This window comes from Coregonus clupeaformis, unplaced genomic scaffold (assembly GCF_020615455.1).
Source record: "Coregonus clupeaformis isolate EN_2021a unplaced genomic scaffold, ASM2061545v1 scaf0501, whole genome shotgun sequence".
Lineage (NCBI taxonomy): Eukaryota > Metazoa > Chordata > Actinopteri > Salmoniformes > Salmonidae > Coregonus > Coregonus clupeaformis.
In genome coordinates this window covers 140,468-165,521 of record NW_025533956.1, presented here as the reverse complement: position 1 = coordinate 165,521, position 25,054 = coordinate 140,468, and the positions used below count along the sequence as shown (strand labels likewise).

Below are 25,054 nucleotides of genomic sequence, written 5' to 3'. Positions count from 1 at the left end.
GTACAACCCCAAGAACACCATCCCAACCGTGAAGCATGGAGGTGGAAACATCATTCTTTGGCGATGCTTTTCTGCAAAGGGGACAGGACGACTGCACCGTATTGAGGGGAGGATGGATGGGGCCATGTATCGCGAGATCTTGGCCAACAACCTCCTTCCCTCAGTAAGAGCATTGAAGATGGGTTGTGGCTGGGTCTTCCAGCATGACAACGACCCAAAACACACATCCAGGGCAACTAAGGAGTGGCTCCGTAAGAAGCATCTCAAGGTCCTGGAGTGGCCTATCCAGTCTCCAGACCTGAACCCAATAGAAAATCTTTGGAGGGAGCTGATAGTCCGTATTGCCCATTGACAGCCCCGAAACCTGAAGGATCTGAAGAAGGTCTGTATGGAGGAGTGGGCCAAAATCCCTGTGCAAACCTGGTCAAGACCTACAGGAAACGTATGATCTCTGTAATTGCAAACAAAGGTCTCTGTACCAAATATTAAGTTCTGCTTTTCTGATGTGTCAAATACTTGTGTCATGCAATAAAATGCAAATTAATTACTTAAAAATCATACAATGTGATTTTCTGGATTTTTGTTTTAGATTCCGTCTCTCACAGTTGAAGTGTACCTATGATAAAAATTACAGACCTCTACATGCTTTGTAAGTAGGAAAACCTGCAAAATCGGCAGTGTATCAAATACTTGTTCTCCCCATTGTATAAAGGCTGTATATGTGTTTTGGCGGGAGAGCTCTCCATGATTAAATAATACAGATCATTCTTGCTGGTTGTGGACCTTGTTTAATTTATGATTAAAACCAGAGCATTACAACCTCTGGGAATTATTCAAGCTTGAGTTTAATTAGAGATATAAATTCTAGTGACATTTACATACACTTAGGTTGGAGTCATTAAAACTTGTTTTTTCAACCACTCCACACGTTTATTGTTAACAAACTATAGTTTTGGCAAGTCGGTTAGGACATCTACTTTGTGCATGACACAAGTAATTTTTCCAACAATTGTTTACAGACAGATTATTTAACTTATAATTCACTGTATCACAATTCCAGTGGGTCAGAAGTTTACATACATTTACATTTACGTCATTTAGCAGACGCTCTTATCCAGAGCGACTTACAAATTGGTGCATTCACCTTATAGCCAGTGGGATAACCACTTTACAATATGTTTTTTAACATTAAGTTGACTGTGCCTTTAAACAGCTTGGAAAATTCCAGAAAATGATGTCATGGCTTTAGAAGCTTCTGATAGGCTAATTGACATAATTTAAGTCAATTGGAGGTGTATGTGTGGATGTATTTCAAGGCCTACCTTCAAACTCAGTGCCTCTTTGCTTGACATCATGGGAAAATCAAAAGAAATCAGCCAAGACCTCAGAAAATAAATTGTAGACCTCCACAAGTCTGGTTCATCCTTGGGAGCAATTTCTGAATGCCTGAAGGTACCACGTTCATCTGTACAAACAATAGTACGCAAGTATAAACACCATGGGACCACGCAGCCATCATACCGCTCAGGAAGGAGACGCGTTCTGTCTCCTAGAGATGAAGGTACTTTGGTGCGAAAAGTGCAAATTAATCCCAGAACAACAGCAAAGGACCTTGTGAAGATGCTTGAGGAAACAGGTACAAAAGTATCTATATCCACAGTAAAATGAGTCCTATATCGACATAACCTGAAAGGCCGCTCAGCAAGGATGAAGCCACTGCTCCAAAACCGCCATAAAAAAGCCATACTACGGTTTGCAACTGCACATGGGGACAAAGATCGTACTTTTTGGAGAAATGTCCTCTGGTCTGATGAAACAAAAATAGAACTGTTTGTCCATAATGACCATCGTTATGTTTGGAGGAAAAAGGGGGACGCTTGCAAGCCGAAGAACACCCTCCCAACCGTGAAGCACGGGAGTGGCAGCATCATGCTGTGGGGGTGCTTTGCTGCAGGAGGGACTGGTGCACTTCACAAAATAGATGGCATCATGAGGAAGGAAAATTATGTGGATATATTGAAGCAACATCTCATGACATCAGTCAGGAAGTTAAAGCTTGGTCGCAAATGGGTCTTCCAAATGGACAATGACCCCAAGCATACTTCCAAAGTTGTGGCAAAATGGCTTAAGGACAACAAAGTCAAGGTATTGGAGTGGCCATCACAAAGCCCTGACCTCAATCCTATAGAAAATGTGTGTGCAGAACTGAAAAACCGTGTGCGAGAAAGGAGGCCTACAAACCTGACTCTGTCAGAAGGAATGGGCCAAAATTCACCCAACTTATTGTGGGAAGCTTGTGGAAGGCTACCCGAAACGTTTGACCCAAGTTAAACAATTTAAAGGCAATGCTACCAAATACTAATTGAGTGTATGTCAACTTCTGACCCACTGGGAATGTGATGAAAGAAATAAAAGCTGAAAGAAATCATTCTCTCTACTATTATTTTGACATTTCACATTCTTAAAATAAAGTGGTGATCCTAACTGACCTAAGACAGGGAATTTTTACTAGGATTAAATGTCAGGAATTGTGAAACTGAGTTTAAATGTATTTGGCAAAGGTATATGTAAACTTCCGACTTCAACTGTCTATATATATATATTATTTTATACTGAACAAAAATATATACGCAACATGTAAAGTGTTGGTCCCATGTTTCATGAGCTGAAATATGCACGAAAAGCTTATTTCTCTCCAATTTTGTGCACAAATTTGTTTACATCCCTGTTAGTGAACATTTCTCCTTTGCCAAGATAATCCATCCACCTGACAGGTGTGGCATATCAAGAAGAGGATTAAACAGCATGATCATTAGACAGGTGCACCTTGTGCTGGGGACAATAAAAGGTTGCTCTAAAATGTGCAGTTTTGTCACACAACACAAAACCGCAGATGTCTCAAGTTTTGAGGGAGCGTGCAAGCGTGCAATTGGCATGCTGGCTGCAGGAATGTCCACCAGTGCTGTTGCCAGAAAATTTAATGTTCATTTCTCTGCCGGAAGTGCCTCCAATGTCGTTTTAGAGAATTTGGCAGTGCGTCCAACCGGCCTCACAACCACAGACCACGTGTAACCACGCCAGCCCAGGATCTCCACATCCGGCTTCTTCACCTGCGGGATCGTCTGAGACCAGGCACTCGGACAGCTGATGACTGAGGAGCATTTCTGTCTGTCATAAAGCCCTTTGTGGGGAAAAACTCATTCTGATTGGCTGGGCCTGGCTCCCCAGTGGGTAGGCCTGGCTCCCAAGTGGGGGAAGACAGTGAATGTTCCTGAGTGGCCGAGTTACAGTTTTGACTTAAATCTGCTTGAAAATCTATTGTAAGACCTGAAAATGGTTCTAGCAATGATCAACAACCAACTTGACAGAGCTTGAAGAATGTTGAAAAGAATAATGGGCAAATGCTGGACAATCCAGGTGTGGAAAGCTCTTAGAGACTTAACCAGAAAGACTCACATGAATACTTATCTAATCAATATATAATTAGTGTTTTATTATTTTACATTACAGAGTATTTTGTATAGATCGTTGATAAAAAGATTACAATTAAATCAATTTTAACCCCACTATGTAACACAACATAATGTGGAAAAAGCCAAGGGGTGTGTATACTTTCTGAAGGCCGTGTAAGCAGTGCTCAGGAAGTTACTAGTTAATGTAGACATTTTAGGTGTTTTCAGGCATTTTCTTCCACTCAGGGAACAGCATTATGGAAGACATGAGTGCAGTGAGTCTCAGACGCTGTGTGTGAGAGCTCAATAACATGTTGATGCTCTCTCTTGCTGACTGAGGTGTGAGATCACCCACACAAGAGGGGGAGAGATGTAGATATTTTGGGCCTACTGCCTCTGAGAGAGTGTGTGTGTGTTCCCTTCCTGTGTCCCCCACTGTATAAGCTCACTCTCCTTATTGAGGGTAAAGGAGTCAACACCAACCGTTACAACTGCATTTCTGACTCATACAGAGCAACCCTGTCCTAGTAGGCAACGCTGCCCATTGGCATTAAGATGAATGGGCATTAGGTCACTCAAGGTTGTAGCACACATAATTATGATGAAATTATGATTTTATTTTAAAGCACAAAAAGTTTATTTTTATTTTTTTTTATTTCACCTTTATTTAACCAGGTAAGCCAGTTGAGAACAGGTTCTCATTTACAACTGCGACCTGGCCAAGATAAAGCAAAGTAGTGCAATAAAAAACAACACAGAGTTACATATGGGGTAAAAAAAAAACATAAAGTCAGAAATACAACAGAAAATATATATACAGTGTGTGCAAATGTAGCAAGTTATGGAGGTAAGGCAATAAATAGGCTATAGTGCAGAATAATTACAATAGTATTAACACTGGAATGCTAGATGTGCAAGAGATGATGTGCAAATAGAGATACTGGGGTGCAAAAGAGCAAAATAAATAATAATATAGGGATGAGGTAGTTGGGTGGGCTAATTTCAGATGGGCTGTGTACAGGTGCAGTGATCGGTAAGGTGCTCTGACAACTGATGCTTAAAGTTATTGAGGGAGATAAGAGTCTCCAGCTTCAGAGATTTTTGCAATTCGTTCCAGTCATTGGCAGCAGAGAACTGGAAGGAATGGCGGCCAAAGGAGGTGTTGGCTTTGGGAATGACCAGTGAGATATACCTGCTGGAGCGCAGACTACGGGTGGGTGCTGCTATGGTGACCAATGAGCTAAGATAAGGCGGGGATTTGCCTAGCAGTGATTTATAGATGGCCTGGAGCCAGTGGGTTTGACGACGAACATGTAGTGAGGACCAGCCAACAAGAGCGTACAGGTCACAGTGGTGGGTAGTGTATGGGGCTTTGGAGACAAAACGGATGGCACTGTGATAGACTACATCCAATTTGCTGAGTAGAGTGTTGGAGGCTATTTTGTAAATGACATCGCCGAAGTCAAGGATCGGTAGGATAGTCAGTTTTACGAGGGCATGTTTGGCAGCATGAGTGAAGGAGGCTTTGTTGCGAAATAGGAAGCCGATTCTAGATTTAACTTTGGATTGGATATTCTTTATGTGAGTCTGGAAGTTGAGTTTACAGTCTAACCAGACACCTAGATATTTGTAGTTGTCCACATACTCTAGGTCAGACCCGTCGAGAGTGGTGATTCTAGTCGGGTGGGCGGGTGCTAGCAGCGTTCGATTGAAAAGCATGCATTTAGTTTTACTAGTGTTTAAGAGCAGTTGAAGGCTACTGAAGGATTGTTGTATGGCATTGAAGCTCGTTTGGAGGTTTGTTAACACAGTGTCCAATGAAGGGCCAGATGTATACAAAATGGTGTCGTCTGCGTAGAGGTGGATCTGAGAGTCACCAGCAGCAAGAGCGACATCATTGATATACACGGAGAAAAGTGTCGGCCCAAGAATTGAACCCTGTGGCACCCCCATAGAGACTGCCATAGGTCCAGACAACAGGCCCTCCGATTTGACACACTGAACTCTATCTGAGAAGTAGTTGGTGAACCAGGCGAGGCAGTCATTTGAGAAACCAAGGCTATTTAGTCTGCCAATAAGAATGCGGTGGTTGACAGAGTCGAAAGCCTTGGCCAGGTCGATGAAGACGGCTGCACAGTACTGTCTATTATCAATCGTGGTTATAATATCGTTTAGGACCTTGAGTGTGGCTGAAGTGCACCCGTGACCAGCTCGGAAACCGGATTGCATAGCGGAGAAGGTACGGTGGTATTCGAAATGGTCGATGATCTGTTTGTTAACTTGGCTTTCGAATACTTTCGAAAGGCAGGGCAGGATGGATATAGGTCTGTAGCAGTTTGGATCTAGAGTGTCACCCCCTTTGAAGAGGGGGATGACCGCGGCAGCTTTCCAATCTCTGGGGATCTCAGACGTAAGTAACCTGTGAGCCAGATACATTTTCAACTTGTGTATTTCGTTTTTGTAAATACTGAAGATCTGACTGATAATCAAGAAGTGTCATATGAAGGTAGAATGTTGGCTAAAGAATCATATTCGTCACATTAATTGTTACTCTAGAACTCTGATGCAACCATTCTATTTCTGCTAATTTATCGGTTGCCAAAACAAGATTGACCTTGAAAGATCCAGCGATGACATCATAAGTGAATTCCTGTGACATTCTAGAATTTTGACAATGTATATTCCAGGAAACAGAACGAAAAAGAATGCTAACTTGTGCTGAAATTCCAAATTCACAAACTGATCTGATCAAGTAGACATGTGTTACAATGACTACTGACAAATCCTCTTCTTCTCTGCCTAGAATCCCCAAACTGGGAAAGAAAGGTAAGGCTTTTTAAATGTTTAAAAGTCAAATTTGTCAGTAAGATAACTCATGCATAAATGTTATGTAATTCAATAATGGAAAGATTACATGTTTCTTTGTGTCCTAATCAACACTTGACTTACAAATCTGTCTTCCTTTGAAAACAGAAAATATTCGACCAGGATGGCTGCCCTCAGTTGTCCACGTTGGCAAGAAGATGTCTGAGGTGTCTGCACCAAGGGCCCAGTCTGTCAAAGACTGCCTGGAGGTGAAGGACTTCCAGTCTTAACTGGTGCTGGACGTGTGGGAGTGTAACATGGAGGCCCTTCAGAAGGCCAGTGTCTCTCTTGCTGCCTCCAGCCGACCTGGCCAGCCAGAGCTGGAGAAGGGAGAGTCGCCCTGACCTCTACTGCTACTCCAGGCCCAGCCATGGCGAGAGGCGTAGGCGGAGAGAGGTGATGCAGCCTGGCTTCTCTGGCCACCAGAGCCGTGACTCACTGCCAGTGCAGCATGGAGAGCTCCAGAGAGAACCAGCAGGACCTCTTCTCCCAGCTGTCCAAGTCCCGTAAGTGGAGCAGGGAGGGTGGGGAGGACCCTCAGGCCACCCCAGACTCCAAGAGTAGCAGAACTGAGCACCCCACCCACAGCATTAAATGTTATGTATGTGTTTGTTTTTCATATTTGCCATGTTTTGGAATGAGTTTGAGTATTTTTGGTAAGAATTTGTATAAATGTCTTACCTGTTCTTTAACTCTTGATTGTCTGTGCGTGTTTGATTTTTTATCACATATTGCTATGTGCATATTAGTGCAATCAAATAAAAGTTGCCTAACGTAAAAACAGGTAACTGCCAAAATTAAGGAAACAACATAAAGCGTCTTAATAGTGCTTTGGGCCACCACGAGCCACCAGAACATATTCAATGCACCTTGGCATAGACTCTACAAGTGTCTGAAACTCTATTGGCGGTATGCAATACCATTCTTCCATGAGAAATTCCATAATCTGGTGTTTTGTTGATGGTGGTGGAAAATGCTGTCTCAGGCGCCACTCCAGAATCTCCCGTAAGTGTTCAATTGGGTTGAGATCTGGTGACTGAGACACATGCACACGCACACACACACACTTTAAACCCCTGCTTCTTTGAGACCCCTCTTTCAAAGTCACTGAGATCTCTTCTTCCAGACATGGTAGCCAAAATAATGGGCAACTGGCCATTTTTATACATGACCGTAAGCATGATGGGATAGTAATTGCTTAATCAATCAATCAAGCAAATGTATTTATAAAGCCCTTTCTACATCAGCAGTTGTCACAAAGTGCTTATACAGAAACCGAGCCTAAAACCCCAGAGAGCAAGGAAGAAACCTAGAGAGGAACTAGGCTCTGTGTCAGGGGTGCTGAAGGTGGGTGTGGTGCAGGAATCAAGCGCAGGACGCAAAAGCTAAGTCCAAAAGACTTTAGTGAATTATTCACGTAGTAAATGAGCACAATCAGCCCGGAGGCGAAATAAAGGCGCACACAGGCGTCAAACAAAAGGCGCACTAACATGTGCGAAAACCTCTCCAAACAACGGAGGGAAGTACGTAGCTCAGAACACCAAAACAGAAGAGCAATCACACACAACACCATACACACACAACGAGAACTAAATAGGACACTAATGAGGACTAACTAGACACAGGTGTACAACATCAAGACAAAACCAAACGAACATGAAACATAGATCGGTGGCAGCTAGTACTCCGGGACGACGACCGCCGAAACCTGCCCGAACAAGGAGGAGGAGCAGCCTCGGCCGAAACCGTGACAGTACCCCCCCTTGACGCGCGGCTCCAGCCGTGCGCCGACCCCGGCCTCGGGAGCGACCAGGAGGGCGCTGAGCAGGGCGCGCGGGATGGTCCCGGTGGAACTCCGACAGGAGAGATGGGTCTAGGATGTCCCTCCGCGGCACCCAGCACCGCTCCTCCGGGCCGTACCCCTCCCACTCCACGAGATACTGGAGACCCCCCATCCGGCATCTAGAGTCCAAGATGGACCGAACGGTGTACGCCGGAGCCCCCTCGATGTCCAGTGGGGGCGGAGGAGTCTCTCCTATCTCACCTTCCTGGAGTGGACCAGCTACCACCGGCCTGAGAAGAGACACATGGAACGAGGGGTTAATATTCTTATATTCAACAGGCAGATGTAACCTATAACACACCTCGTTCAATCTTCTCAGGACTTTAAAAGGCCCCACAAACCGCCGACCCAGCTTCCGGCAGGGCAGGCGGAGGGGTAGGTTTCTGGTAGAGAGCCAGACTCGATCTCCGGGTGCGTACACCGGCCCCTCACTGCGGTGGAGATCGGCGCTCGCCTTGTGACGACGGATGGCCCGCTGCAGGTGGACGTGTGCAGCGTTCCACGTCTCCTCCGAGCGCCTCATCCAATCATCCACCGCAGGGGCCTCGATCTGGCTCTGCTGCCAATGTGCCAGAACCGGCTGGTAACCTAACACACATTGGAAGGGGGTTAGGTTGGTAGAGGAGTGGCGGAGAGAGTTCTGGGCCATCTCGGCCCAGGGAATGTACCGAGCCCACTCCTCAGGCCGGTCCTGGCAATACGACCTCAGAAACCTACCCACATCCTGGTTGACTCGTTCTACCTGCCCGTTACTCTCCGGGTGGTACCCTGAGGTAAGGCTCACCGAGACCCCCAAACGCTCCATGAACGCTCTCCATACTCGGGAGGTAAACTGGGGGCCTCGATCAGACACTATATCCTCGGGTACCCGTAATGCCGGAAGACGTGGGTAAATAGTGCCTCTGCGGTTTGTAGGGCAGTAGGAAGACCCGACATAGGGAGAAGACGACAGGCCTTAGAGAACCGGTCCACAACGACCAGGATGGTGGTATTCCCCTGAGAGAGGGGAAGGTCTGTCACAAAATCCACCGAGAGGTGGGACCATGGTCGTTGTGGAACGGGCAGGGGTTGTAACTTACCCCTGGGCAGGTGTCTGGGCGCCTTACACTGGGCGCACACCGAGCAGGAGGAGACATAAACCCTCACATCCCTGGCTAACGTGGGCCACCAGTATTTAGTGCTAAGACAATGCACTGTCCGGCCAATACCCGGATGTCCAGAGGAGGGTGACGTGTGAGCCCAGTAAATGAGTCGATCCCGAATCTCGAGCGGAACGTACTTCCGACCCTCAGGACACTGTGGAGGGCTGGGGTCGGTGCGCAATCGCTCGCTCGATTTCGGCATCGACCTCCCACACCACCGGTGCCACAAGACAAGACTCCGGTAGTATGGGAGTAGGCTCAACGGACCTCTCCTCCGTGTCATACCGCCGGGACAGCGCATCTGCCTTACCATTCTGGGACCCAGGGATGTACGTGATTTTAAATACGAACCTGGCGAGAAACATGCTCCATCGAGCCTGGCGAGGGTTCAGTCTCCTCGCTGCCCGGATGTACTCCAGGTTCCGATGGTCAGTCAAAATGAGGAAAGGGTGTTGAGCCCCTTCAAGCCAATGCCTCCACACCTTAAGGGCCTGAACTACAGCTAACAGCTCCCTGTCCCCGACGTCATAATTACGCTCCGCCAGGCTGAGCTTTTTAGAGTAAAAAGCACAGGGGCGGAGTTTAGGTGGCGTGCCGGACCGTTGAGAGAGTACGGCCCCTATACCGGCCTCAGACGCGTCCACCTCGACCTGAAAGGGGAATGCGGGGTCCGGATGCGCCAGCACCGGAGCCGACGTAAACAGGTCCTTCAGTCTCCTAAAGGCCCTGTCCGCATCAGCTGACCACTGCAGGCGCACCGGACCCCCTTTCAGAAGGGACGTGATGGGAGCTGCCACCTGTCCAAAACCCCGGATAAACCTCCGGTAGTAATTCGCAAAGCCCAAGAACTGCTGCACCTCTTTGACAGTGGTTGGGGTTTGCCAATCACGCACAGCTGACACACGATCCACCTCCATTCTCACCCCTGACGCGGACAACCGATAACCCAAAAAGGAGACCGACTCCTGGAAAAACAGACATTTCTCTGCCTTGACATATAGGTCGTGCTCCAACAGCCTCCTCAATACACGACGCACCAGGGCTATATGCTCGGCTCGGGTAGACGAGTACACTAGAATGTCATCAATGTACACGACCACCCCTTGCCCCCTGCATATCCCGGAAAATGTCATCTACAAAGGATTGGAAGACTGATGGAGCATTCATCAACCCATATGGCATGACGAGATACTCGAAATGACCTGACGTGGTACTAAACGCTGTTTTCCATTCGTCGCCCTCCCTAATGCGCACCAAGTTATACGCGCTCCTGAGATCCAGTTTTGTGAAAAACCGCGCTCCATGCAATGACTTCGTCATGGTCGCAATCAGAGGGAGTGGATAACTGTATTTCACAGTAATCTGATTGAGACCACGGTAATCGATGCACGGGCGCAACACTCCATCTTTTTTCTTCACAAAAAAGAAGCTCGAGGAGGCGGGAGAAGTGGAGGGCCGTATTTATCCCTGTCTCAAAGATTCGGCTATGTACATTTCCATAGCTTTTCTCTCCTCTTGAGACAAAGGATACACGTGGCTCCGTGGGAGCGCTGCTCCTGCCTGGAGATCAATCGCACAATCCCCCTGTCTATGAGGAGGCAACTGCGTCGCCCTAGTTTGACTAAACACGAGAGCTAAATCCCCATATTCAGGCGGAATGTGCAGTGCGGGCACTTGGTTTGGACTTTCCACCGAAGTCGCCCCTACGGAAACACCCAGACATCGCCCCTCACACTGAACAGACCACCCATTGAGAGCCCTCTGTTGCCACGAAATAGCAGGGTTATGGGTGCTTAACCAGGGAATTCCCAGCACCACCGGGTACGCAGGAGAGTCGATCAGATACAACTGTATAGTTTCCTCATGACCCCCCTGCGCACACATCCTAAGTGGCGCTGTGACTTCCCTAATTAACCCCGACCCCAACGGGCGGCTATCTAAAGCATGAACGGGAAAAGGCTTGTCAACAGGTAGGAGAGGGATCCCTAAATCTAAACAAAACTTCCGATCAACAAAATTCCCAGCTGCACCTGAATCTACTAGTGCCTAATGCTGGGAATGAGGTGCAACCTGTGGAAAACAAACAGGTATACAAAAGTGCGCAACAGAGAGCTCTGGGTAAGTGGGGCGTCTACTCACCTGGGCAGGCTCCCCAGTGCGTGGCCTGTTGTCTCCTCCCTCGGGGAACCCTCCCCAGCACCTGGCCGCAGTGTGCCCTCCACGACCGCACTTGGTGCAGGGGACAGGCCCCCTCGGGCTCCTCCTCCTCCTTTCTCTAGCGCCAGCACCCCCGAGCTCCATAGGGCTCGGCTCGGAGGTGCCGGAGGGTGGAATGGACGGACCCCACTCGGGGACGTCCCACGGGTGGCCAGCAGGGTGTCCAGACGGATGGACATATCGACCAACTGGTCGAAGGTGAAATTGGTGTCCCTGCAGGCCAACTCACGTTGAACGTCCTCCCGTAGGCTACATCGAAATTGGTCGATGAGGGCCCGTTCATTCCACCCTGCGTCTGCCGCTAGAGTCCGGAACTCCAGCGCGAACGCCTGTGCGCTCCTCCTCCCCTGTCTCAGGTGGAATAGACGCTCCCCCGCCGCTTTGCCCTCAGGTGGATGGTCGAACATGGCCTTGAAGCGACGGGAGAACTCGGCGTAGGAGATGGTGGTGGCGTCCATCCTCCTCCACTCGGCGTTGGCCCATTCCAACGCCTTGCCCGTGAGACAGGAGATGAGGGCGGAAACGCTCTCGTGTCCCGAGGGCACCGGGTGTACAGTGGCCAGGTAGAGCTCCACCTGCAGGAGGAACCCCTGACACCCGGCAGCTGTTCCGTCATACGCCCTCGGGAGCGAGAGCCGAATCCCACTGGGTTCCGGACCTGGGACTGGTGGACCGGCCGATGGGGGTGGCAGGGTAGGTGGAGGTGTGGGTACCCCTCTGGACTCCCATCGGTGCAGGGTGTTGATGACGTCCTGTAGAGCGGTCCCCAGTTGTCGTATCTGGTCATCCTGGCCGCGGACATGCTCCTCCAGCGACTCAGGCGTGACTGTTGCTCCTGCTGATTCCATTCATTAAGGTGTGTGATTCTGTCAGGGGTGCTGAAGGTGGGTGTGGTGCAGGAATCAAGCGCAGGATGCAGAAGCTAAGTCCAAAAGACTTTAGTGAATTATTCACGTAGTAAACGAGCACAATCAGCCCGGAGGCGAAATAAAGGCGCACACAGGCGTCAAACAAAAGGCGCACTAACATGTGCGAAAACCTCTCCAAACAACGGAGGGAAGTACGTAGCTCAGAACACCAAAACAGAAGAGCAATCACACACAACACCATACACACTCAACGAGAACTAAATAGGACACTAATGAGGACTAACTAGACACAGGTGTACAACATCAAGACAAAACCAAACGAACATGAAACATAGATCGGTGGCAGCTAGTACTCCGGGGACGACGACCGCCGAAACCTGCCCGAACAAGGAGGAGGAGCAGCCTCGGCCGAAACCGTGACACTCTGAGGGGTGGCCAGAGTAGTTAAGGCCAGATCGTTCTTCAAGATGTTCAAACGTTCATAGATGACCAGCAGAGTCAAATAATAATCACAGTGGTTATAGAGGGTGTAACAGGTTACCACCTCAGGAGTAAATGTCAGTTGGCTTAATTAACTCAGGAACCTCATCTGTGTGGAAGCACCTGCTTTCAATATACATTGTATACCTCATTTACTCAAGTGTTTTCTTTATTTTGGCAGTTACCTGTGCATTGGCAATAGGCTATACTACAGTTTGCAAGGTTAGAGCAAGAATATATATAAGCTGCAAGATTACTAAAACTGATATTAATTATTCTGTGTAAGAAGTCTCATTCTCACATCCTAATGGTAAGACAAGAATGCTTGGGTTGAAAGGTCATGATCTGGAAGTGCTTGGCATATGAAAGACCCTCTCTTACCTCTTACGATCTGTCTTACGTATGTATGGACCCTACATCATGGGTCAGAGGTCAACCGTGACCACATACAGTACCAGTCAAAAGTTTGGACACACCTACTCATTCAGGGGATTTTCTTTATTTTTACTATTTTCTACATTGTAGAATAATAGTGAAAACATCAAAACTATGAAATAACACATATAGAATCATGTAGTAACCAAAAAAGTGTTAAACAAATCAAAATATATTTTATATTTCAGATTCTTCAAATAGCCACCCTTTGCCTTGATGACAGCTTTGCACACTCTTGGCATTCTCTCAACCAGCTTCACCTGGAAGGCTTTTCCAACAGTCTTGAATTAGTTCCCACATATGCTGAGCACTTGTTGGCTGCTTTTCCTTCACTCTGCGGTCCGACTCATCCCAAACCATCTCAATTGGGTTGTGGTCGGGGGATTGTGGAGGCCAGGTCATCTGATGCAGCACTCCATCACGCTCCTTCTTGATCAAATAGCCCTTACACAGCCTGGAGGTGTGTTGGGTCATTGTCCTGTTGAAAAACAAATGATAGTCCCACTAAGCCCAAACAAGATGGGATGGCGTATCACTGCAGAATGCTGTGGTAGCCATGCTGGTTAAGTGTGCCTTGAATTCTAAATAAATCACAGACAGTGTCACCAGCAAAGCACCCCCACACCATAACACCTCCTCCTCCATGATTTACGGTGGGAAATACACATGCAGAGATCGTCCATTCACCCACACCACATCTCACAAAGCCACGGCGTTTGGAACCAAAAATCTCCAATTTGGACTCCAGACTAAAGGACACATTTCCACTGGTCTAATGTCCATTGCTCGTGTTTCTTGGCCCAAGCAAGTCTCTTCTTCTTATTGGTGTCCTTTAGTAGTGATTTCTTTGCAGCAATTCGACCATGGCCTGATTCACACAGTCTCCTCTGAACAGTTGATGTTGAGATGTGTCTGTTACTTGAACTCTGTGAAGCATTTATTTGGGCTGCAATTTCTGAGGCTGGTAACTCTAGTGAACTTATCCTCAGCAGCAGAGGTAACTCTGGGTCTTCCATTCCTGTGGCGGGCCTCATGAGAGCCAGTTTCATCATAGCGCTTGATGGTTTTTGTGACTGCACCTGAAGAAACTTTCAAAGTTCTTGAAATGTTCCTTATTGACTGACCTTCATGTCTTAAACTAATGATGGACTGTTGTTTCTCTTTGCTTATTTGAGCTGTTCTTGTCAAAATATGGACTTGGTCTTTTACCAAATAGTGCTATCTTCTATATACCACCCCTACCTTGGCACAACACAACTGATTGGCTCAAACGCATTAAGAAGGAAATAAATTCCACAAATGAACTTTTAAAGAAGGCACACCTGTTAATTGAAATGCATTCCAGGTGACTATCTCGTGAAGCTGGTTGAGAGTGTGCAAAGCTGTCATCAAGGCAAAGGGTGGCTATTAGAAGAATCTCAAATATAAAATATATTTTGATTTATTTAACACTTTTTAGGTCACTACATGATTCCGTATGTGTTATTTCATAGTTTTGATGTCTTCACTATTATTCTACAATGTAAAAAATTGTAAAAATAAAGAAAAAACCCTGAATGAGTAGGTGTGTCCAAACTTTTGACTGGTAGTGTAGCTACCAGTGTCACATCCAGGAAAATACTCAGATCGCATAGCGTTTAGATAGCTCACCACACAGTGTCAGGCATGGGTGGACAACACCAGACACGCAAGCGAACATTGTTCTAACTTTACCCCATTTGGTTGTGTGTGTGTGTGAGTGAGTGAGTGAGAGAGCGAAAGAGTGAGAGAGCGAAAGAGCAAGAGAAAGAGAACAGCACGGCCTGAAAGTGCTCTGTCATTCTCTTCAATAAAGCATCATCTATATATGCACATGTTCTATCTTCTCTCTGGGGTGATACATTCCAAAAGGCCCCCCTACATTAAGCTTAAGTCATATATTAATAAACTGAACAACCCTATAACTTTTTGAACGCCTGTCAACCCAAGCACCCTGTATGATCTTCCTCTTCTTAATTAAGCATCAGAATGTTTGTTGTTATCTCATTAATAAGTAAGCTTGTCATGTGAGTGTATTTAGTATGTTGACAAATACATATGTTTGACAACACAATGCTGTGTCAGTGGACATATGAGTTACAGCAAGAATAACCCTGGCTGGTAAAGGTTGGATCTATTGAAGATGCAGGCATAATCTCCCCTTCAAAGTCCAATTGTTATTAACGGCCCAGTAGGCCCTGGTCACCGTTCACTTTTACAGCCACCCCAAAGCTCCGTCCCCCTCGCCCAATTTGGAGAGACTAAAAATAAAGATGTGTCACAACTGTTATGGCGCCCCAGGGCCAATCGTCGACCCCCTTCTCTTATGTTACCCAATGTTGTTGCGTCTCGCTATCTCCGTCAGATTTGAGAATACCCATCCTGCAGTTGTATATGGTCATGACAGGGGCATTCCTGGGAGTCCAGGGGTCTGACGCGAGCTTCAGGGGTGCTGAGCTTTTTTAAACCCCTGTCCTGCCTAGAGCTTAATTTAGCTACTCAAGTGTAACGGACATCACCAATCCGGATGCCACCGCCGACTTCGTAGGGCTACTAGCCGTCCCGTCCTGTCCTTTCCACAGACAACGCGTTCATCTTTCTAGTCTGTTCTTCTTCCGTGCCAAGGTGTCTATTAGGATGCAGCTACCACTTTTTTAACTTCTCTGATAAATTAAAATCCAGGGGACCGTCCACGTTGGAAACGATAAACGGATTATTTAATTCATCATCCCACTGACAGAGTGCTTGGTTTGACAAGCTCCACTCCCATCACAAGTACAACCGAAAATCTCGCCAACTTTTTTTTTAATCTTCTCTAAGTTTTACAACTTTTTTCACGGCCAGTGCGCAAGCTTGGCACTGGCCCGCAATAAACATTTTTTCTTTCTTTTCGCGCTCCCTTGCGTGCCGTAACGTTCACACACTGGCCCCACTGATTGTGGTATAAAAAAAGGGCACGGAAACCGACAACATGATGAGCAATAATACCTACTACGAGCAGCAGCAGCCGCCGCAGTACTACCAGGGTACCGACAACGGGGACGACGAGGAAGAGGAGATGCCGGCCACGGAGAAGGACCTTGCTGAGGATGCGCCCTGGAAGAAGATCCAACAGAACACCTTCACCAGGTGGTGCAACGAGCACCTCAAGTGCCTCAACAAGCGGATCAACGACCTACAGAAAGACCTGACCGACGGGCTCAAGCTCATCGGTCTCCTGGAGGTTTTGAGCCAGAAGAAAATGTACAGAAAGTACCACGCCAGACCTAACTTCAGACAGATGAAACTGGAAAATGTGTCCGTCGCGCTGGAATTCCTGGAGAGAGAACACATAAAGCTGGTATCGATAGGTAAGTGGTGTTTGCATTTAGGACCGATTTAGCGCAATGATTGGGTTTCTCGGAACAAAGTTGATGCTTTGCCTGCTCTGTCTACGGTAGCCACTTTTAGGGATACAGTTACTGGTTAGAGAGCGTATTTGAGTCAGGGGAACGAGTCTGAGATTGATTTATCCTCAAAATGAATAAAACATATTTTGATGTTATAGAAAAGTAATGCGTAACGCAGCTTTTATTTATTAGAGTACAACTTATTCCTGGTTGTGTTGTTGATTGTTCCATATGGACATGCTTATTGTTCAGATTTGTGTTTTCACTGTATACACTTATCCATAGCTGTTGTTGCATGCGTTATAAACAGTGCACAACTGAAATGTACTGTAGTTTTTGATGCAAATTATGCACGTCGTCGATATATAGTTCTGTGCGTAAAAATGACCAGACAACGGCACGATGTGTTCAGGACGGGTCAATCAAGAAATGTCCCCTTTCTGACTGCCCGACAAAAGACTGCTTTCAGCTGGCTCCGGGAAACAGAGAGACTCTGGGTTCGATGCATGGCTCTGGCATGCCTCCCTGTGTGTTATTACTGTGTAACTCATGCATGGTCCCATTAGAACCAATACTGCCAATTGAGAGTCATTACAGTCTCAGGTTTAACCAACTTGGCTGCTGTCATTTGTTGTTTATGAAATGAAATACTGAATGAGTCATTTGGAGCTTTCTCATGGAATGGAATGTCTCCAATTTGGATTAGGCAATGGCTTTGTAGTTGCTTCTGAATTATGTAGTGATTTGGCATTTCTATCTCATGTGTTCAAATATGTAGAATAAAGACGATTAACAAGTAGTCTACAAAGCATTTGTATATATCCGGCTATTTGTATAGACACTGAGTGTACAAAACATTAGGAACACCTGCTCTTTCCATGACATAGACTGACCAGGTGAATCCAGGTGAAGCTATAATCCCTTATTGATGTCACCTGTTAAATCCACTTCAATCAGTGTAGATGAAGGGGAGGAGACAGGTTAAATAATTATCTTTAAGCCTTGAGTCAATTGAGACATGGATTGTGTATGTGTGCCATTCAGACGGTGAATGGGCAAGACAAAATATTTAAGTGCCTTTGAACGGGATATGATAGTAGGTGCCAGGCGCACCAGTTTGAGTGTGTCAAGAACTGCAACGCTACTGGGATTTTCACGCCCAACAGTTTCCCATGTGTATCAATAATGGTCCACCACTCAAAGGACATCCAGCCAACTTGACACAACAGTGGGAAGCATTGGAGTCAAATCCTTCTTTAACCTGTGTCCTCCCGTTCATCTACACTGATTGAAGAGGATTTAACAGGTGACATCAATAAGGGATCATAGCTTTCACCTGGATTCACCTGGTCAGTCTATGTCATGGAAAGAGCAGGTGTTCTTAATGTTTTGTACACTCAGTGTACATCACTCACATATTATCTTATCTGATGACATTACCCACCAGGTCTTATAGAATCAGTGCTCCAGGCTGTAGGATATGTTCTTGGAGAACCAATAACAACATGAGAGAGGCAGGGGCTCAGCTTGATGGCCCTAACTGGATCTAATGTGGATGATGATGATGATACAGCAGCCAGCAGGACAGACAGTAGTCTACTGTTAAGACTGGCCCTGTAGAGGGCTCCTCTGTTGCTGAGCCTTATAACAGTGATTTATGAATGCACCTTGTGGTCAGAGAAGATGTGGTTCTAAGGAGAATGGTCCTTGGCTGAGCGTTCTGCCTTGAAACTAATCAATGCTATAATATGTATTCTCAGAATCTAAAACATGTTCATGAGAAAAAGCGGAACACCAAAGCATCCCACCTTGCTGTCAACATCTGTTGTGCTGATGTGTTGTGGCTGTGTTGGCCAAGTCATGATAAGAGCATGGCAACAGCCATTCATTCTGCCTAACAACAGCCAAACAGACTGCAAACAGGTTGGGCTACAAGATGGGTTGGCAAGGTGGTGGCACACACACAGCAGTTGTTTCAGCAGTGCCTTAGGTGTGTTTGTGTTAGATCTGTCCTTGTTTTTGAAGGTGTAAAGACCACCAAAGACTATGAAAGACCTGAGGATTGACAAGTCCGGTCCCAGCTATTGGACCATTCACCTATTCTGAAGAGACACCAGTGGTACAGACCCCAGTTCCCACTCTGACCTTGGTTGTTTTCTTATTTGTTTACTTTCTGTCACATACAGTGCCTTCAGAGAGTATTCACACCCCTTGACTTTTTAAAGATTTTGTTATGTTACAAAATAGGATTAAAACTGATTTAATTACACACAATACTCTGTAATGTCAAAGTGGAAGAAGAATTCTACGATTTCTATTTTTTATTTAGGAAAAATAAAATAGTAATATATCTTGATTAGATACGTATTCAACCGCCTAAGTCAATACATGTTAGACTCACCTTTGGCAGCGACTACAGATGTGAGTGTTTTTGGGTAAGTCTCTAAGAACTTTGCATACCTGGATTGTACAATATTTGCTCATTATTCTTAAAAAATTCTTCAAGCTCTGTCAAGTTGGTTGTTGATCATTGCTAAACAGCCATTTTCAAGTCTTGCCATAGATTTTCAAGGCGATTTAAGTCAGAACTATAACTAGGCCACTCAGGAACATTCAATTACTTGGAGAGTTGGAAGTCAGTGTGTGTCACAGTGTGTGACTTGAAAAGTTGGAAGTCAGTGTGTGTCACAGAGTGTGACTTGGAGAGTTGGAAGTCAGTGTGTGTCACAGAGTGTGACTTGGAGAGTTGGAAGTCAGTGTGTGTCACAGAGTGTGACTTGGAGAGTTGGAAGTCAGTGTGTGTCACAGAGTGTGACTTGGAGAGTTGGAAGTCAGTGTGTGTCACAGAGTGTGACTTGGAGAGTTGGAAGTCAGTGTGTGTCACAGAGTGTGACTTGGAGAGTTGGAAGTCAGTGTGTGTCACAGAGTATGACTGAAGAGTTGGAATTCAGTGTGTGTCACAGAGTGTGACTTGGAGAGTTGGAAGTCAGTGTGTGTCACAGAGTGTGACTTGGAGAGTTGGAAGTCAGTGTTTGTCACAGAGTACGACTGAAGAGTTGGAAGTCAGTGTGTGTCACAGAGTGTGACTTGGAGAGTTGGAAGTCAGTGTGTGTCACAGAGTGTGACTTGGAGAGTTGGAAGTCAGTGTGTGTCACAGAGTGTGACTTGGAGAGTTGGAAGTCAGTGTGTGTCACAGAGTATGACTGAAGAGTTGGAAGTCCAGTAAGTACGGGAAAGGTTACTGCCACAGGAAAGGTTACTGCCACGGGAAAGGTTACTCCCCCCCCTCCCCCTTCTCTTATTACTATTACTACACCCCTAGTCCAAACCCCCAACTCACTGTCTTTCAAATACACACATACACACACAAACACACCAAACACTGGACTGGTCCTCCGACAATGTGGATGTGTGGTTGATGCTATGGTAAGCCCTGGCTCTGGTTGTCTGGTAGTCTGATAGTCTGGAGGGGCAGTAAGGGGCCAGCCTGTCCCAGGTTAGCTTCACTCCTTTGGGAAAGGGGACGGCTGATTGATGGGCAGACAGCTGGGCTCTGGGGCTCTGGGCTCCCTCCACTAACAGGCGCCTAAAATAGACCCACATACAGCCCCAGAGTGGCACGGAGAGGGGAGAGAGGGGGCGGGGGAGAGGACTGTGAATGCGGGGTTAGTTAAAAGAGAGGCGGCAGGGAAGAGAGGAGAATGACAGGGGTTAGGAGAGAGGTTGTGGAGAGAGGGGGCCAGGAGAACAGAGAAGGAAATTACGAGGGTATGATGGGGCAAGCCTGCTAGGAAGAGGTGACTGAGACCTCTGGCTCTGAGGAAGGTTTTAGGTGGGGGTCCTGAAGAGTTGGGTATCCCTTTTCCAGGCACTAAGACACAGTAGTATATCACTTTATGACTTAAACTTTATAACTTAAGTTATGACATTAGATGGACCTCCGCTTACTCATAAAGTTAGAACCGACCCTGCTCTTTGATGAATGAGTACATCTCTCTCTCTCTCTCTCCCTCTCTCTCTCTCTCTCTCTCTCTCTCTCTCTCTCTCTCTCTCTCTCTCTCTCTCTCTCTCTCTCTCTCTCTCTCTCTCTCTCTCTCTCTCTCTCTCTCTCTCTCTCTCTCTCTCTCTCTCTCTCTCTCTCTCTCTCTCTCTCTCTCTCTCTCTATCTATCTATCTATCTATCTATCTATCTATCTATCTATCTATCTATCTATCTATCTATCTATCTATCTATCTATCTATCTATCTATCTATCTATCTATCTATCTATCTATCTATCTATCTATCTATCTATCTATCTATCTATCTATCTATCTATCTATCTATCTATCTATCTATCTATCTATCTATCTATCTATCTATCTATCTATCTATCTATCTATCTATCTATCTATCTATCTATCTATCTATCTATCTATCTATCTATCTCTCGCCATCCCCTCTCTCTTACTCAGTCCTGATGAGAGAAACAGAGCAGTTGAGCGAGGCCCTCTGATTGGTTGGCCGTTTTATTTGACTGCGGTATGATTGACCCCATTGTGGGTTCACATCGTAGTTGTGAATTTAATGGGGGGAAAGTTGTGGTATCTCCAGTAGTAGCTGTGTGTATGTGTGTATGTATGTATGTATGTGTGTGTGCATGTATGTGTGTGTGTGTTTGTCCTGTATCACTACCCAAGGCTAAACGCTGTGGTTCTGTAACGGGTCTCTGAGATGACTGTGCTATGTGGTGGGGAGCAATGACAGAGAGAGAAAATGGGGAAAGATGGAGGGAGGGAGAGAGTAGGGGGGAAGAGGATGGAGGGAGAGAGAGGGGGTTAGAATCGGAAGGATAGGCGGGGAGAGAGCAGTATGGAGCGAGAGCGAGAGAGAGAGAGAGAGAGAGAGCACGAGAGAGAGAGAGAGAGAGAGAGAGAGAGAGAGATAGGGAGAGAGAGAGTGCAGGGAGAGGATGGGTGAGAAAGAGAGGGGGATAGAAGCTGGAGGATAGAGGGAGAGAGAGAGCTGTATGGAGAGAGAGAGAGAGAGAGAGAGAGGGTGGTGGTGGTGACTGGTTCTTACATTGATGGTCTCACTCCTTCAGCAAGTCTCTGGTGTGTGTGATAAAAATGTAACCTTACTCCAATGTTACCCTAACACTCTGAGAGGTGAGTGAGACCTCTCTCTTTCCCCATCTTTTTTGTCTCTCCTTCTCGCTCGCTTCGTCTGTGTCTCTTCATCTCACTCTCTCTCTCAATTTCAATCACAACAGAGAGAGAGAGAGAGAGAGAGGGATAGAGAGAGAGGTAGAGAGATAGCAGTATGGAGAGAGAGAGAGGGAGAGGGAGAGGGTGGTGGTGGTGGTGACTGGTTCTTACGTTGATGGTCTTCAGCAACTCCAATGTTACCCTAACACTCTAAGAGGTTCCAAGTTGCTTCTGGTCTCCTGGTGTTAGACAGTGTTCAGGCTCTGTGCCTCTCTCACACTCGGAGAAGGAAATTACGAGGGTATGATGGGGCAAGCCTGCTAGGAAGAGGTGACTGAGACCTCTGGCTCTGAGGAAGGTTTTAGGTGGGGGTCCTGAAGAGTTGGGTATCCCTTTTCCAGGCACTAAGACACAGTAGTATATCACTTTATGACTTAAACCATAACTTAAGTTATGACATTAGATGGACCTCCGCTTACTCATAAAGTTAGAACCGACCCTGCTCTTTGATGAATGAGTACATCTCTCTCTCTCTCTCTCTCTCTCTCTCTCGCTCTCTCTCTCTCTCTCTCTCTCTCTCTCTCTCTCTCTCTCTCTCTCTCTCTCTCTCTCTCTCTCTCTCTCTCTCTCTCTCTCTCTCTCTCTCTTCCTCTATCACTGTCTTCCTCACCCTCTCTCTCTCTCTCTCTCTCTCTCCCTACAACAGTGTCTCTAATTGTTACCATGTGTCAGAGTCAGTCAGCTCAGAAGAATGTCCGAGCAGGGCCAGAACACCCCCCCCACTCACCCCTCCCCCACACCCCCTACCTCTCTAGCAGCCACCAGGGATAAGAAACTCTGGCTAGCCAAGAGAGGAGAATAACTCTGATTGCAACACCTCCTCCACCACCTCCACCACCTCCACCTCCACTTCCCCCAAAAACACCTCACCCCCTGTTAATATCTTTCTTTATAAATACAGTGCTCTATATTGGATTTTACATTGTTTCTCCTCCCATAGACTTCCAGCCATTTTTCTTGTGTCATGTACAGTATTTAGATACAGAGGACTTAGGAAAAGGTCCAGCTTTCAACAGCCAGTTGAATATGTCACCTCATAGAAGGCCTGGTGTTTAGTGTTGCAATCTGTGCAGAAGGAATTGAATGGGCTGTATGTAAGTGTGACGAGTACTGAGTATACGAAGAGGCAGGACGCAGACGCAGGAATTAACAAGGTCAAGGTTTACTAAACAATGACAAAGAGAAATAACAAAGATAGAGTGAACGACACGAAGCTAAACAATCACACACAACGTCATACTGAACAGTCCAGTGCTAAATAATAATATGCCATTTAGCAGACGCTTTTATCCAAAGCGACTTACAGTCACGTGTGCATACATTTTTACGTATGGGTGGTCCCGGGGATCGAACCCACTACCCTGGCGTTACAAGCGCCATGCTCTACCAATTGAGCTACAGAGGACCACAAATAGGGGTGGTGATGAGATGATGAGGTGCAGGTGCACTGGAGGTGATCAGGGTGCGTTGGGTTTCCATTCCGGTGTTGCCGAGGTGGTGCGCTCAGACCGGTGGCTCAGTAGACCGGTGAATCAGAGCACCGGAGGGGAGCAACGGGAGGAGACGTGACAGTAAGATCTATTAATGGGGTGGAAGCACATCAAATGACAATATCAGTCTCACACTGAGAACCCCTGAACAGATATTGGTGTAATAATCATTTTGCTCTGTTATATAGTATTCTGACTATAACAGTATATATTTCCATGTATCTAATCCAGCTGTGAATGTTGTATTGATGTACTGTCTATTTCCACTGGTTATCATAGGAGGCTGAGGTTATGCTCTTCTTTCCATTTTTGGATTCAGTGAACCTGAGCAGAAGTGCAGGTATTTGAGATTATAAAACGGATGGGTCTAATCCTGGATGCTGATTTGTTAAAACCGCATTCCAGCTGGTGTCTATTCCACAAGTTACCACCGGCTAAATCTATGACGTTGAAATGCCTATTTACTCTGTTCCATCTGACTGCGCAATCCACTGTCTCATCAGTTCAGCCAGGTAATTTATATACTAGAGCTACACTGTAAAAAGCATCTAGACATGATCTCCCATTTCTTTTAGACTAGCATTTGGTTTCAACAGCGGAGATTTGAAGAATAGAAAAACATGAAACGCAGCTAGTCTGCTATCGTTCCAGCTTCAGTTTCTTCTGAACAGTGGTCTGGCAAGAGAGTAAATGTTCTATGCCAGGTGAAATCGCACATCATTAGCTCATTGTTATGGATGTATCAACAACAACAAAAAAAGAACTGGAAAACAGCTTAAACAAACGCAAATGCAGCTACTGTTGTCACTCTGGCTGCACTGTTTGATATGACTATGTTAGCCAAAGTTGGTTAGCTAGCAAGCAAGGGATAAGAAGGTTGCCAGCCATCATGGCAACGAAAAATTTAGAACAAACGACTGAGTCATAAACGTGAGGAGGAGCGTAGTGAGAGGGAGAAGGCCTGTCCGTCCACAAGTTAAACGTTCCAAAAGGCACTCCTCGTAAAAGCTTTAGCACTGGCACCACAGCCAGGGTCAAACGAGGACCACAGAGCAGTTTCCACTGGAGAGAGAGAGAGAGAGAGAGATTAAGAGTGGAGTGAAAGATAAAGTAGAGAGGAGACACAGAGAGATGGACAGGAAGAGAAGAGTGGAAATAGGGGATAGAGTAAGTGGAAGAGTGAAGCGATGGTCAGGGAGAGAGACTGGTTAACCATAATGTGTTATTCCAGAGACTGATGTTTCTAACAGACAGACCTACCAGACAGTAGACGTTCCTTTGTGTCCAGCCAAGAGAACCAAAATCAAAGGGTTGGTTGGGATTAGATATTTTGAACCTGTGTCATTACATGTTTACACATTTATTATGACTAGCCATAACGTTTTTTCAGTGATGATGAGAGGAATTAATCCAAAGGGTCCTGATGATGACGGTGATGTGAAATGTCAGGCAGTGACACAGCCACCTGCTTTCTGTGAGGATGTTTGGGTATATGAGTTTACAGTACATCACTTTGTTTGTTACTCTGTCCACATAGACTTGGCACCATAACCATAGATAGGGTCAGTGTCCATAGCAACAAAACGTTTCCAAACCACTTTTCCACAA

The 25,054-nt window shown here is 46.2% G+C and overlaps 1 protein-coding gene across 16 annotated transcripts in view; it reads left to right on the top strand.

Annotated features, from left to right (window-relative positions):
* The first annotated feature begins 15,808 nt into the window (after window positions 1-15,808).
* The window catches only part of LOC121543597 (filamin-C-like), a 78,388-nt gene continuing 69,142 nt past the window's right edge, over window positions 15,809-25,054 (top strand). For 8 of the 16 annotated variants that reach the window (XM_045215730.1, XM_045215729.1, XM_045215726.1 and 5 more), the window contains exon 1: window positions 15,810-16,671. In XM_045215730.1, the coding sequence (XP_045071665.1) occupies window positions 16,293-16,671 (379 nt within the window). In that variant the 5' untranslated portion in view covers window positions 15,810-16,292. Of the gene's footprint in view, window positions 16,672-25,054 lie in introns of all 16 variants that reach the window. The other 8 variants (XM_045215720.1, XM_045215724.1, XM_045215731.1 and 5 more) reach the window with 2 other exon arrangements.